The 14356-nt window shown below is 45.1% G+C and overlaps 1 protein-coding gene across 8 annotated transcripts in view; it reads right to left on the minus strand.

The window, feature by feature from the left end:
* The window catches only part of NPNT (nephronectin), a 76256-nt gene extending 69338 nt beyond the window's left edge, over nucleotides 1-6918 (minus strand). For all 8 annotated transcript variants that reach the window (XM_069593561.1, XM_069593556.1, XM_069593559.1 and 5 more), the window contains exons 1-2: nucleotides 6044-6918; nucleotides 3766-3866 (exon numbers count right to left, since the gene is read on the minus strand). In XM_069593561.1, coding sequence (XP_069449662.1) covers nucleotides 3766-3866; nucleotides 6044-6735 — 793 coding nt within the window. In that variant the 5' untranslated portion in view covers nucleotides 6736-6918. The remainder of the gene's footprint in view (nucleotides 1-3765; nucleotides 3867-6043) is intronic.
* Between the last annotated feature and the right edge of the window lie 7438 nt (nucleotides 6919-14356).

Raw genomic sequence — 14356 nt, forward strand, 5'->3', positions numbered from 1 at the left:
GTGATCCTCTGAGTGATTAACATGCTGCGTTCTGTAAACATAGACCCATCCAGTGTGCTGCAAACATATTAAGAAACCTCCCTTTTCCAGTCCAGTTATATCTATAGTCAATAAAGGTAAAGTCCAAGACAGTTAATTAGAAACTCCAATTCTGAATCCTCAACATGTAGAGATCTGTTTGAGTCAAGAATACAAAGAATCAAAGAATAGAAGGAAGGTACAGGTATGACCTCTGAAAGCACAGTGAAAATGTAACCTGCCTATCTCTGGAACAGGGCTTGCTTTCCTCGGCCAGGTGGAAGTGTTGGGTGGCATGGGCAGGATGCAGGATAGTTCCTGTGCCTGCTGGGGAGCATCTCTGGTCCCTCCTTTCTCAGTCCCAGAGGAAAGGGCAGGAGGTCTGGCTGAACTGTGGCTGGACTTGCAGGCTGAGCAATGCAAGCCCTATGCCAGGTGAATCGTCCATGAAAAGGTGGGCAGCAAGTAAAAATGAAATATAGCATCTTTTGGGTAAATACATATACTCCACTCACATAAATATTGAGTCAAAACATCTCACATGTGTTCAACCAAATGGACTAGCCACCATAGGGTCAGTGCTCTAGCCTGTGAGACCTCCCTCAACTTACACCTTTCCTAAGAGACAAATTGGGAGGTACTGCACGCAGGAGGGAATTGCTCCCTTTTGCTTTGCTGGGCTGATTTGAAGGAAAATTTCAAAGTGAATCATTGAGAAAAACGAGAACCAGGGCACCCTGTTGAGGAAGGGAGAACGCTCCTCATGGGAAAGGGACTCTGAGATTATATAAGGGTCAGAAAGGCAAAAACATTTTTCACATTAAATTTCCCAGAAGCTGTTCGGAATTTTTATAGGTAATCCATTACCAGATATAACTTAAAGAATAGCGAGTCTATTTTCCTCGAATAAATATGATGACAAGGGTTTAAATTTCACAAAAGCTTTCTTTAAAACCAATCAGGAGTTTTCCTTCCATCCCCAACAAGCCTCTTTTTGGTGCTGTTCACTCCTACTTTGAGCAGACTCACCCCCAACATGCACATTCCTCTGCCTGTTTATAGCAAAACAAAGACAGAGGGATCTCTGAACTGGTAAAAGATGCTGGGACCATCTGAGATTCTGCAAAAATAAAACACAGGCAAGGAAGCATCCATCTTTGAACTCATCTTTAAAGCTCTACCATCTATAATATTAATGGCAAAGATCCATCTGGCCCTTTTTAAAGGCATTTTATTTTACTGCAACAAAGAGAATCTCAGAACCATTTTTTTTTTAAGATAGGCAGTATAAAGAACAAAGAATCTAATGGCACAGAAGGACCCATCCCACAACACTGTGTCAACACCAGTATTCCTTTATATGTCTTTAATTTCACCAGATGCACATAACAGGGTATACCTGGAGTAGTTTTACATGCTTTACAAACGATAATTTACTTCAACTTTGTTATGGTCCTAGGAGGTATTGTACTATTTTAGATCCATTTTAGAGATGAGGAAAACAAAGCAGAGAGGGACTGAATGATCTGTTAAAGGTCACACAGCTAACAGGTAGAGGAACTAGTTTAAACCCAGGGAGTCTAGCTCCAGAGCCCACATTTCCTCCACTATGCTGCCTCTCAAACTTTCATCAAATCTAAGATAAACTGGGATTTGTGAAGGATCACCTTAACGCATTTATCACCATTTCAATAACTAACTCATGCCACGTTGCAGCTTCCTCGGATCCAATGCAAGAAGGAAAAGATAAATACTATCAAATACTATATTTGACTGCTTGTGCTGTCTTTCAGAAACAAAATGAAGGTACAGAAAATTAAAGTGTCCCGTGTCTGCTGGGAAAACTACTGCACAGAAAATGAAATGCTAGGCAATCACTCGGATGTTTAAATTTTGTCATACCACTGGACTCTTCAAAGGTCTTTAAACTCATTCAAATTCAGAACTGCCAAGGCAGTGTGTATCAGAGCAAATTTAATTCCAAGATAAAGAGACATAAACCAGCTCTTTCTGGGGGAATTCCACAGTTGATGAACCTCTAAGAGAGTTTTCTCCTCAAAATTCTTTAAGCACAACAGGCAGAGTGCAAATCTCCTCCTCCGCTTGCTTCTGCCAACTGCCCTGGCACGCTGCCTTCCCGGGAGGTGCCCTCCAGTGCGCTCAGCCAGGCAGCCTTGTCCTGGGTGGGGCTGGGGGCCTGTGCACACCCCAGAGTGCTGCAACACTCGCTTTGGGGGTGTTCAGAAAACTAAGGCAGGAAGGAAGGTAGTTTCCACCTCCTTCACTGTGAAGCAGTGAAACTACCTTCCTTCCTGCCAAGAAGCTACTTATCTTTTATTCAGGAGAGGTGTGTATATTGACTGGGTCAAGAGAAGAGTCCGCTCTTCACCTTTCGCTTATCAACACCTGACTGCTCTTCACATTCCACACCTGTGGCCTCCAGCTGTGCAAACACCTCTGTGCCAGTGGCATAAATGGCACCATAGAGTATAGTTCATCAGGTATCATTCTTCTCTCTGACCATCTTCCCTTAAAAACAACGTGAAACAGACTAACGAGTAGGGGCACAGAAGCTTTACCTTGTTCTTTTGTTTACCAAAAACTTGAGTTACCACCATCTGCCTTTAATAAATGCAGCAGTGACCCAGCTGTGCGCCACGTCTGGCCCAGTGACTTGCAAGGAGTAGGCAAACAACCATGAGTCCCCTTTACCTTTTCCTCCCTAACCAGAGATGTCAACCCAGGGCTGTTACTCTCCCTCTTTCACAAAGTTAGGGGCAGACATCCCCAAAGACTGAAATAACTAAGGGAATGCCTAGATTTCTAAACTGAAATTTACCTGATTCCTCACCTCGCCAACACTTCACTAAGGCAGGCTCCTCCCTTTGTAACTCCAGCCTTTTTAACCACCCTTCCATATTTCTCTAAGCCCCTTTTTTATTACTGTTAAAAACACTGGAATACATAGAAATCAACTCAGTTCCATCATCTAACCAGACATACCAATCTAGGGATCCAAAGATACTGCAGAAATTTACTTGACTGTTTTGTGAATTCTTTTGTTAGGGCAACTGGGAAAGATAAAATTTTAAGATGTAGATAAAAAGGTGGGAATGAATTTCTCAAACTTCTGGGATGTGGCTCTGATTTCTACCATTAAACTATCCATTTGTGATTATGGAAAAGGTAAAAAAAATCAGTATTCTGATTTGGCACTTAGTACATGATGTTGACTACTCATAGAACTTCAAAATGATTTTTTTTAAAGTGCTATTTGATTATACTGGGTGGTCCATTTAGAATCTAGTCAATACAATCTCACTTCAAAAAAAAAAAGATTTACAAATAGGCCACTTTATACAACAGCTATGGCAAGGAATTTATAAGTGCTGTAAGATTCAGAGTTTATTTAGTGTAAATACAGTCTAGACTTATTATCTTACCCCCATCTCACAGCCCACAGCCAAGAGAAAGCCTGATGGGAAAACAAGAGCTGGAGATACTGAGGACAAATGCTAAAACGAGCGTCCTAGGTACCTCTGTGAATAACAGAACTGGCACCTTACTTTAGGAGGGGGGATTCTGGTTGGAAAGGGGCAGAATAAGAGGTCAGGGGCAACTCCCACGTCAGAACCACACCAGGAAGCCTTGCTCAGTAATGAGCCCTCCAATGCACAGGGTGAAGCCATGACTGACCGTGGACAGCCCGCCCCCCACAGATGCTGAAGTCCCCCGGCTGATACTCACGCTGACACTGTCCCCAGGGCTGGCGGGCCCAGCCCCAGCAGCAGTCAATCCTCCCGCCGTAACGACACAGGCCAATGGATGACACTATTTGCCTGGGCCACCTACCAAACAAAAAGATTCAAATTAAATAAAGACACTCTTGAAATTAAAAATAATTTCCTCCTTATTACTTTAGAAAAACTTTTTAATCACACCCAACAATTTTCTACGAACCCTTTCATGCCTGAAGAAATTAAACAACAGAACACCTTCAGGGAAATGGTTCTGCTATGATCTAATTTCAAACCTCAGACAGACACATGTACAACAGCGTAAGAGCTGAGGGGGAAAAGGAGGGAAGATTCTTACAGGGAAATAGCCAGCTAAAACCAAGAATTCTCAAGGCTGCCACTCACAGGATGGTTTCTGAAATTTGAAATAAAACAGATTCCTCAAAGGCCCACACCTGTTACTGAGGGGAAGGCCAGTTTTGGCTGATTCATGGTAAACTTAAAAGTATTAAATCAGACATGTCAAAGCAGAAAAAAAAAAAGTCTGCCTTGTATAAGGGGGTACGTGTGGGAAGGGGCAGAAGGAGGGGAGGTTTCTTAAAATCAAATGGAACAAAACTCTTTTTGAGTTACGACTCTTCTGCAAAAAAAATTTTCAGAAAAAAAAAATGTACTTGAGAAAGACTAAATGAAACCAAGGAGAGTTTAAAGTGTAGCTAACATCTCAAGTGTCCTTGTAGTTTGAAACCTTCCTGCATCAACAATTCGTCTTACCGGCTTCTCTAACATAAATAAGGACTAAAGCAAACACTGGATTTCAGGATCGGATTTACCAACCAGATTCCACTTTGACACCTTATTTGGTACATCGGTTCCCTGTTTAGATTCACACCTACCTCGACGACTCTCCCTGCCCGCCCCACAGAGGATCAATATTTTAATCGTCTGTTTTAGATATTTTTAAGACTACATGAAAATCTATGCATAATCATATGATTATTTCTTGCTGCAAATATGTGTGCAAGAAACGCACAGGATATTCAAATGTGGGGAAATCACTGCTTTAATAAAACAAAAGCCTCTGGCCGCTACCCACTTTTTTTTTTTTTTTAACTTTACTAATCTTTTCATTCCCCTTGCCTTCATCTCCCGCTTCTGCCCCCGAGCTCAAAGGACAAATAACCCGGAACTTTACATTTCCTGAGACCAAGTGATAAACAAGCGGCTGCGCTTTTTCTCTTCAGCGCTCCACTGGCTCCCCTCCGTTCCTTCCAGGCACAAGAAAGCCAATCAATCGTGGAATTGATTCGTTCCAAGACTGCAGGTAAAACAGGTGCGGCAGTCTCTCGGCTGCGCGGGGGCGGGGGTGAGGGTCACTGCACGAGCGCTGACTGGGTGGCGGTGGGACCCAAGTTAAGAATCTCTCCTGGGTGCTGCTGCCTGTTTTCTGCTTAAGCAGCAGCGATGGGAGCTCGGGGCGAGTCCGCTCTGTAATTGCACCGAGGTGGAGTAACCAAGCACGCCCTCCCGAGACACACGCACGCACACACACACACTCACTCTCGGGAGCCGAGCTGGCAGCCGGGGCGAGGGCTCCCCGCTCTGCGGTAGGAGGAGTGGCTGAGTGACAGGGGAGCGCAGCAGAGCCTGGGGTTGTTGGGACCTGTCAGAGCACGCAGCAGTCAGGCTCGCCCGAGGTCTCGGGAGCTGTGTGTGCGTACAGGCACTCACACACGCGCGCGCAGCGTCCTCGCCCCGGCCCCTCGGTCCTTATTTTGAGTCCTCCCTCTCACCAAGGAAACCAAGTGGGGAAGCAAATGGGTCTCCCTCTGGAAGCACAGCGGCTTCCTCTCCCTACCCTTTGTGTGAGTCACCGTGACAGCCCCCAGCCGGGATGTGGCCGGACCACCTGGAAGTTTCCCCACTGCAGAGCTGTCGAAAGCAAGAATTTCCCACCCAAGGGATGTCCCGCATGTCACCGCCTGTGGGGCAGCTAATCCGCGCCCTCAGAGCCCAGATGTGGGGCTCCAGCCCCCTTCTCCCGCAGCCCCGAGTAGGGCTCGGCGGCCCGCCCCGCAGCGCAGCCTCTCCCGGGTTCCCGGACGCGCAGGGGGCGCGCCCTCTAGGCCTTGGGCAGTCACTGGTGGAGACGGCAGCTCGACGGCTCTCCTCCCGCCGAGACCGTGCGGTGGCCCCGCTTCTGGCCCGAGAGCAGAGAGACAGGACCCCAGGGCGGTGTGAAATTAGCGCGGGATAGAGCAGGAGAGGGTCCCCGGGGACCGACTTACCTCCCGTCGAACTCCGCGGCCGCCTGCAGGTAGAGCGAGGACCCGAGCACCAGCGCCAGAAAGAAATCCATCTCGGGCGGCGAGTCCCGGGCGGAGGCTGAGCTGCAAGCGGGGAGCAGGTGGCGGGTGCTGGGGGCGCAGAAGAGGCGTGCTCGGCTCCCCCGAGGAGCTGCGGCCGCCGAGGTTACTGCCGCCCCTCTCGGAGGAGAGCCGCGCGGCGCGCAGCCGGAGCAGGTCTGCTTGCGGCGTCCCGAGCCCCTCCGGCTCCCTCCCCGCGAGGGGAGGCGCTGCCCGGGAAGCCGCGCCGCCTGCGGGGAGGGGCGCAGGGGCGGGGGGCGCGCGTGCGCTCGGCTCGCCGCCCTCGGGTCCCCGGGTGAGGGGTGAGGGCGCCCGGCCCTTCGGCGGGAAGCTCGGGGGCGGGGGCACTGCAGGAAGGCAGAGTCTCTTGGGGACCAGCCAAGCGGGGCGAGCGCCAGGCCGGGAGAAAAGTTGCCAGCCCGGCCTGCACCAGGGAGAGCAGGGTGCTCGGCAGGAAAGTCTGAGCCGGGGAGGAAAGGGGCCCGGGGCGTAGGTGCGCGCTCCGCGGGTTCCTTCCGAACAGGTGGGGACCGCAGGGGCGAGCCGTAGCTTTCACCGGAGGGCGAAGTCCAAGATGAGAGGTTTGTGGGGCCAGAGCTGAGCTGTGTCTGCATTTAAGCGAAACCGCAGCACGACTTGGACAAATTAGCGAAGGCAAACTCCGGGAGTTTGCTTCTCCCGCAGAGCTGGCAGAGGCAGGGTTTTTAAAAATTTTGTAACCAACCGAACGAAATGCTTGGCGTCTTCGAGTTTTGTAGAGAGGTGCAGACTATTTCCATCTCCGCCAGCTCGACTCTGAGCACAGTAGGAGGGTAGCAGCGGCTGCCCCTTTAGGGGCACGTGCCTGCCAGAGAGGGAGAGCAATTACTTCCTAAATCTTGTAGTGCCTGATCCTCGGAGATCATTTAGAGACCATTTTGAGCAATTATTGCTGTTATTGCTGAGTGAAATGTATTGTAGAAGGGCTATGTTCACATAAAAACACGCAATGATTATACTAAAATTCACGTTAAAGCATCAGTCCGATCAAGTCACCTCTCATCCCACACCCCACCCGGAATGACTGCCTGGGGCACTGATCTGGCCTCCCATACCTCTCCGACGTAGCTAACAGCCTATGCCCTCCGTTCCTCTAATCCGTGGTCGCCCATGCCTCTCTTCCACACTTAGGCGTTCCTGCCTCAGGCCATTGATGGTCACTTCCACCTGAACCCGCATAGCTATTCTCTGTGTGGTTCTCATCCTCGCATGTCTTTGCTCCGATGTCACCTCTTTTAGGTGACCAGTCTTGACCACCCTATTTAAAAGTGCAACCTGTCCCCTCCTGATGCCCCCTGCCTGTTCTGTCTTTTCTGCAAACCAATCATCTTCTAGTTTCCTGTTTTTGTGCCTGTGCGCTCAGTCCTGTCCGACTGTGCGATGCCATGGACTGTAGCTTCCCAGGCTCCTCTGTCCATGGAATTTCCCAGGGAAGAAGACTGGAGTGGGTTGCCATTTCCTCCTCCAGGGGCTCTTCCCGACCCAGGGATCAACCCTGCCTCTCTTGGGTCTCCTGCGTGGGCAGGCAGATTCTTTACCACTGTGCCATCTGTTTCCTATATAGTTCGCTTATTTCTTATTTTGCCCGTCCTCTTCCTGCTAGAATGCAAACTCTACAAGGGCAAGTTTCTTTGTTTGGTGTGTTTCATGTAGTAGGTGCTCATAAGTGTTTACTGACTGAGTTTGCTATGTTACAAACTTTACCCCGATCTTTATTTTCTTTTTGAGATTTCTCCAACTTTAAATTTTTTAATGGAAAATTCTGTGGTAGAGTGACCTCACTATTCTGATCTCTTAGTGTGTATAAACACAGGAATTTTCTGCAAGAAAAGGAAAAATAATGGTTTCAACTTAAATGACTCTTTGATTTCCAAGTTGTTTTCTGTTAGCAAAACAAGTTTCTATTTTAATCTCAGGAAACATCCATGCCATTTTGGGCTTGGGACATTATTTTAGGCAAACAGCTTGGTGTCATCCATTTCAGATCTTTCTAATGAACTCCAAAAATGTAGTAGTCAAAATATTTTTTCTGCAGAAAATAAAAAATTTTAAGTGTAATGTAGGCTTGGTTCCAGGTTTCAGTGGCTGCTCCTTAGTCATTTTCTTTGTTTATAGGTTCCTGGGTTGAGCAATGGATGATTAGAGAGAAAGGGGCTAACCGACAGGCTAGAAACTGGAGTTAGAAGGAAAAGAGGATGAGTAGTAGGTGAAAACAGAATGGCGTCTGGAGTAAGATTGTAATACCCCCTCTGCCTGCCTCTTTTTTGTGTGTGTATCTTTTCTTTGACCTAGAAAACACTCCATTCATCTTCCTTCTTTTTTTTTGTTATGTTTTAAATTGGAATATAGTTGATTGACATTGTTCTGTTAGTTTCAGGTGTACAGCAAAGTGAATCAGCATCTCCCTTCTTCATACAGACACACTTTCCACTTACCCTATGGGTCCAAGCTTAGCTGACCCTTACCCTGGAAGGAAGCCCTTGTAATTTTTCACTTGGCTGAGACTCCTGTAGCTTGTGTTTCTATAGCCCTTTGCGCCCCCTAAAGTAACTCTTAAAGCGCTGGTGGAACTGCTTCTCTACCAAATTGAGGTTCCCCCAAGACCCTAACCAGTAGGAGGACAAGAGCAATGTTACTATATCCCCTGTGCCCAGCATAGTACCTGGCACTGGCTGGATTGAATTCTGCTTGGTAATCTTTAGCCTCTCCCTCAAGTCAGCTGTAGTTAATTATGTCATTCTTTGTTGAATCGTGGAGCAGAGGGGATTCTAAAAGAATTCCAAGGTCTATTCGTGTAGCCTGCTGCATTTAGGACCACCAGCGCCCATTCCAAAAAAGAAGTGGAGTTCCCATCGGAGTGACATATTGCTATCTCAATCTTAAAAACAAACAAGAAACATACTGAACAGCATGCTTTTTGCAATATTTGTATTTTTCCAGTAGGATGACATTTTGGTTAGGTTTCACACCAGATAATGCCACCTTGCAAGGAGTAATCCTTGCACAGAAATCATAATCTTTACTGGTCACAATGTGACACAGATCAACAGCGAAATAGAACCAAGTGAACACAGCTTCCCGCACCCGGAAATCAGAAGCTCTTAATTATTGAGTCTTTTTCTCCCCCAGTAAATATTTACTGAGACCCTACCATGTATTAACCATTTCTATGTGCTAGGACTTCAGGGACAAGACAAAGTTGTGCCCAGAAAGAGTTTACATTGCAGTCAGCGAGCAAGACAACAGGTGCTATGAAGAGAGGGTAAAGGTATAGAGACTCGAGGAAGGGTAGATAGTAGAAAGGGATGGGCTGTGATTTTAGGTCACCTCTCAAGTGAAGTGAAGTGAAAGTCACTCAGTCGTGTCCGACTCTTTGCAACCCCATGGACTATACAGTCCATGGAATTCTCCAGGCCAGAATACTGGTGGGGTTCGCCATTCACTTCTCCAGGGGATCTTCCCAACCTCGGGATCGAACTCGTGTCTCCCACAATGCAGGCAGATTCTCTACCAGCTGAGCCACCAGGGAAGCCCAAAAATACTGGAGTGGGTAGCCTATCCCTTCTCCAGCGGATCTTCCTGAGCCAGGAATCGAACCGGGGTCTCCTGCATTGCAGGCGGATTCTTTACCAGCTGAACTACCAGCACCTCTGGGAGATGACATTTGAGCAGTGTTGGGATAAAGTGGGTGTGGGTCAAAGGAAAGAGAAAATGCGTTTTCTCTATCAGCTTCTCATTGTCAGCGTCATGCAACGCATTCAGCAGTTTATTGCTCCTCCTGTCCCATATGCAGCGGTGCTTAGGGACAGGATTACTGCTTCAAAAACTCCTATGGAGCAGCTCTCTTTTTAGGAACAGAGAAGGATGAGGAGCACACAGCTGCTCCTTCACAGCTGTCTCGACTCCCAGCTGAGCAAGAATTACTGGACGCACTGCTCTGGCCATGGAGGGAGGGCCTTGGTCAGAGAGTCAGGCCACCCCTGCTTCTACGACCTGATCCTCCAGAACCACATCAGAAGTGACTGTTGGGGCAGATGCCTTCCTTGGGGCTGTGCATCATTGTCAGTTTTTTTTTCTACTGGTACAGGTTTGAAGGCCTGACTGTTTCTTTAAAGGAGCTAACAGAGACAGCACATTTTCAGGCCAGAATTAAGGTTTCTGTGGCTTTAAGATTTCCTTAAAACCCTAATAGGCTTCTAATTGTTTCCAGTCAGTTCCTTGTGCAGATAACCATAACCAAAGTCTTTTCTAGTTCTAGTTCTTAAGCCTGCTTTATTTCTTTGCTTCCTTGTGTCCATACTTAACTCTTTCATCTTAATGGAGGCCACCTTGAGGCTAGCTTAAATAATAGGGTTGTTTGGGAAGGTGACACCCTCACCCTGATCTTTACCACAAGGCGTGGATCCCTATATTTATATTAATGTTCAGGACATAAAAGCAGTTGTCTTTTTCAACCCTGGGAGGCCTGAAATTTCTGGACATTCTCATTTCCTGCCATTTCTGCTTGCAAAAACAGCTAGTCCTTGCCTGAGCCCACCTTTTTCTTAAGATACCTTATAAAAACAATAAGGAGCAGCACATATACAAAGATTTTCATTTTTTATAATGATATCCCCTTTATCTGGATGTATAATGTACCTTCCACGTGAGCATAAGTAATGATTTTATAGAATAACCTGTGTTACAAGCTTTCCAGCCTATAAACAGCAGCTGTAGTTAATACCATAACCACAGCATACCACCTCTTTGAAGAATAGATAATTCCAATACTATGTAAATTCTTCTAAAAGTATCAATAAAGAAACACTTAAAAATTATTCCTGAGAAGTCATTGATATCTACACCCAGAAAAAGTGTTTTCACATATGCACAAACATACACACATATACGGAGAATGCAATGGCACCCCACTCTAGTACTCTTGTCTGGAAAATCCCATGGATGGAGGAGCCTGGTGGACTGCAGTCCATGGGGTCGCTAAGAGTCGGACACAGCTGAGCGACTTCACTTTCACTTTTCACTTTCATGCATTGGAGAAGGAAATGGCAACCCACTCCAGTGTTCTTGCCTGGAGAATCCCAGGGACGGGGGAGCCTTGTGGGCTCCCGTCTATGGGGTCGCACAGGGTCGGACATGACTGAAGCGACTTAGCAGCAGCACACACATACACAGATGTGACTATCAATGCAAAAGCCCTAAATAAATGATTAGCAAGTACAAGCCAGGAATATACTGAAAGAATCCATTGCGGTCAAGTTAACAGAAACCTTTATGTGGGTAAAGGGCTAACAAAATCCTTTCCCCTTCTGCATGAGAATTTGACCTTATGCTAACCTTTTAACACTGTTCCCCTGGCAACCTGATAAGGTGATTTGTGAACTATGTTACTATGTTGCTGGTAAAAATGGACCCCTGATTGGTAAACTGCATTTAGACAAGGAGAACCACCTGTGCCTGATGGTAAACCATAGCACTGGACCGACCTGAGTTCAGTGCCTCTTATAACTGGGCATGTCCCTTGCAGAGGCCTTGGACATTAGGCCAGTAGAGTTGTCACGAGAGATGGAACCAAAGATGGATCACCATTGGTTGAATCTGCAGATGTGGGCCATATACTGTACTACAGTCTTTTTAAGGGTCTTGAGCACCTGTGGATTTCGGTATCCATGGGGGTCCTGGAACGAGTCCCTGTCGATATGGAGGGACCACTGTCTTTAGTGCCAGTATAATTCTCATCCATCTTCAAATAATTCTGCAGTGACAGTGGAAGACTGTTTGATGGGCCTTCGGTTCTGTTTTAAACATCACCAGAAGAACTGAAATAGGCATGAGTGGCTCACCAACAAATTAGAAAGAAGCTTCAAGAGTTATGAAATAGTTATGTTCAGTTTCCTAACTTTCAGCCCTTAAATTTGTATCTTAATACTGGAGTGATTTGCCATTTCCTACTCCAGGAGATCTTCACGACCCAGGGACTGGACCCACATCTCTTATGTTTTCTGCATTGGCAGGTGAATGCTTTACTACTGTACCACCTGGGCATGATCTGATCCAAATTTTTAAAAATTTTATTCATGTTTTTATGTATAAAATAGAAAGATTCTTCTGTGTTGTCAATACATTTTTAGTATCACAAAACCAGGAGGGGTAACACTAGCCAGCTCCTTTAACACATTACTCACAATGTCTTTGGCTTAACACAATTAAATTCCTTTCATTTGTGCACAGATTTAAGGCAGGTTGGACAGTTTTCCTAAGTGGTCCTTTGCAAGTGGCTCTTCAGGGATCTGGGTTCCTCCTGTCCTGCGGTTCTGTCTTTCTGGAGTTCTCCTTCTGTAGCCACAAGGCCAAGGGAGAGAGAGAGCCCAGGCGATCATTCCTGGGGGGTTGTGGCACTCCACTGGATACTACCTAGCTACATGGCTCCAACTTAACTCGAGAGAATTTGGAAAGTATATTTTTCCAGTGTGCCAAGGAGGAAAATGAAAACTTTTCATTGAACACCTAGCATTGTCTTTGCCTCAAGAAATCAGTGAACTTTGTATTTAACTAGTGGCAGAAAGAAAGCCTAACATTTAACTATGACATCACTGAAAAATCATTGTACTTGGAAATCATTCTCCAAAATTCACTTAGTCACTGATTTTCATCATACAGCAGGCCAATATATCTACTTGGGAATCCTTAACATATAACTCACCCAATTAAATTAAGTAAACTGTATGTAATACCTAATCAAGCAGCTGGTACATGTAGTAAGTACTCAACAAACACTGACTCAACTCAAGGGAAGGTTTTACTACTGGGAATTAAATGCTTCTCTAAGATTTTCTTTTATGACCAAGACAGGCATCTTCAAACACTTGCCTTAACATTTCCTATGCCTAAACCTGCTCTGATAATGCTATGTTGTGAATCTGTAATCTCAGTTTAGCTTTTATCAAAGTAATTGAGCAAATTCAGTTGCCTAAAATACTCTTGCCTATCACTGCCACATGGGGGAAGTACTAGTTAAGCTTTCCACCTTTCCTACTAAATTATCAACCTACTCTTCTGGTCTCTAAAGCATGGCTCTGTTCTCAAACAACATGGAAGACCATTCTTTAGTCAAAACTTTGGTGCTTATAGAAATCCTTCTTAAATGATATTTATAGAAGCCAGTCTAGGTAGGGGGTGTGCTATCTAACAACCCCTGTGGTTTTCCCAAACATTAACTCAATCAAGTTAGTCTGTTGGAATTTAACTTGGAACCTGGAAGACTCTTACTAAATTGGGTTTACAGCTTTAATGAGTTTATTATAGGATATAGCTAAATAAGATCTGCACCTGTACTTTCTTCTGGAAGATTGTCATGGATGTTATCTGATATATCTGTCTCCATCGCTTAAGGTAATTAATTTCTTACAGAACTTCAGGCCAGTAAATGTGTTTCTTTGGAGAAAATTTTGTCTTCTATTTTCTGACAAATACTTACTGTATTTAAGAGTGGGTTCCAGAAAACTATGGAGACAGTAAGAAGATCAGTGTTTGCCAAGTGTTGACAAGGAGAAGGGGATGATGAACAGAGCACAGAGAATTTTTAGGGTGGTGGAGCTATTCTGTATCATATGGTGGTTGTGTGATACATGCCATTATACATTTGCTGAAACCTACAGAATGCACAATACCAAGAGTCAACCTAAGTGTAAACTATGGACTTTGGGTGATTATAACGTGTCAGTGCAGGTGCACTGACTGTAACAAATGTACCACTTTGGTGGGGGGACACTGATAATGAGGAGGGGAAGGGAATATATGGAAAATCTCTGAACCTTCCTTTCAGTTTCGCTGTGAATCTAAAACTGCTCTAAAAAATAAATCTATTAAAAATTTTTTGAAAGAGAGGGTTTATAATTTTACCATGAATTTTCCTCAAATAATTTAAATTTTTAAGTTGAAATTAAATTTTATGTGGCAGTTATGTTTAATATATTTACTTTAAATTATGGATGATTAAAATTTTCATGTAAACATGGGAGATAAATACATTATATATGTATTTATTATTATATAATATATTATGTGATATATATGATATATGATATGTAATTGTTATAAAATTTTATATCTATATTATATAAATTATTTAAATACAATTTTAAAGTGTCTACTGCGAAGCTCAGAGTTAAATTCTGCCTCGAGTTATTTAAACTCTTG

Source organism: Ovis canadensis, chromosome 6 (assembly GCF_042477335.2).
Source record: "Ovis canadensis isolate MfBH-ARS-UI-01 breed Bighorn chromosome 6, ARS-UI_OviCan_v2, whole genome shotgun sequence".
Classification (NCBI taxonomy): Eukaryota; Metazoa; Chordata; class Mammalia; order Artiodactyla; family Bovidae; genus Ovis; species Ovis canadensis.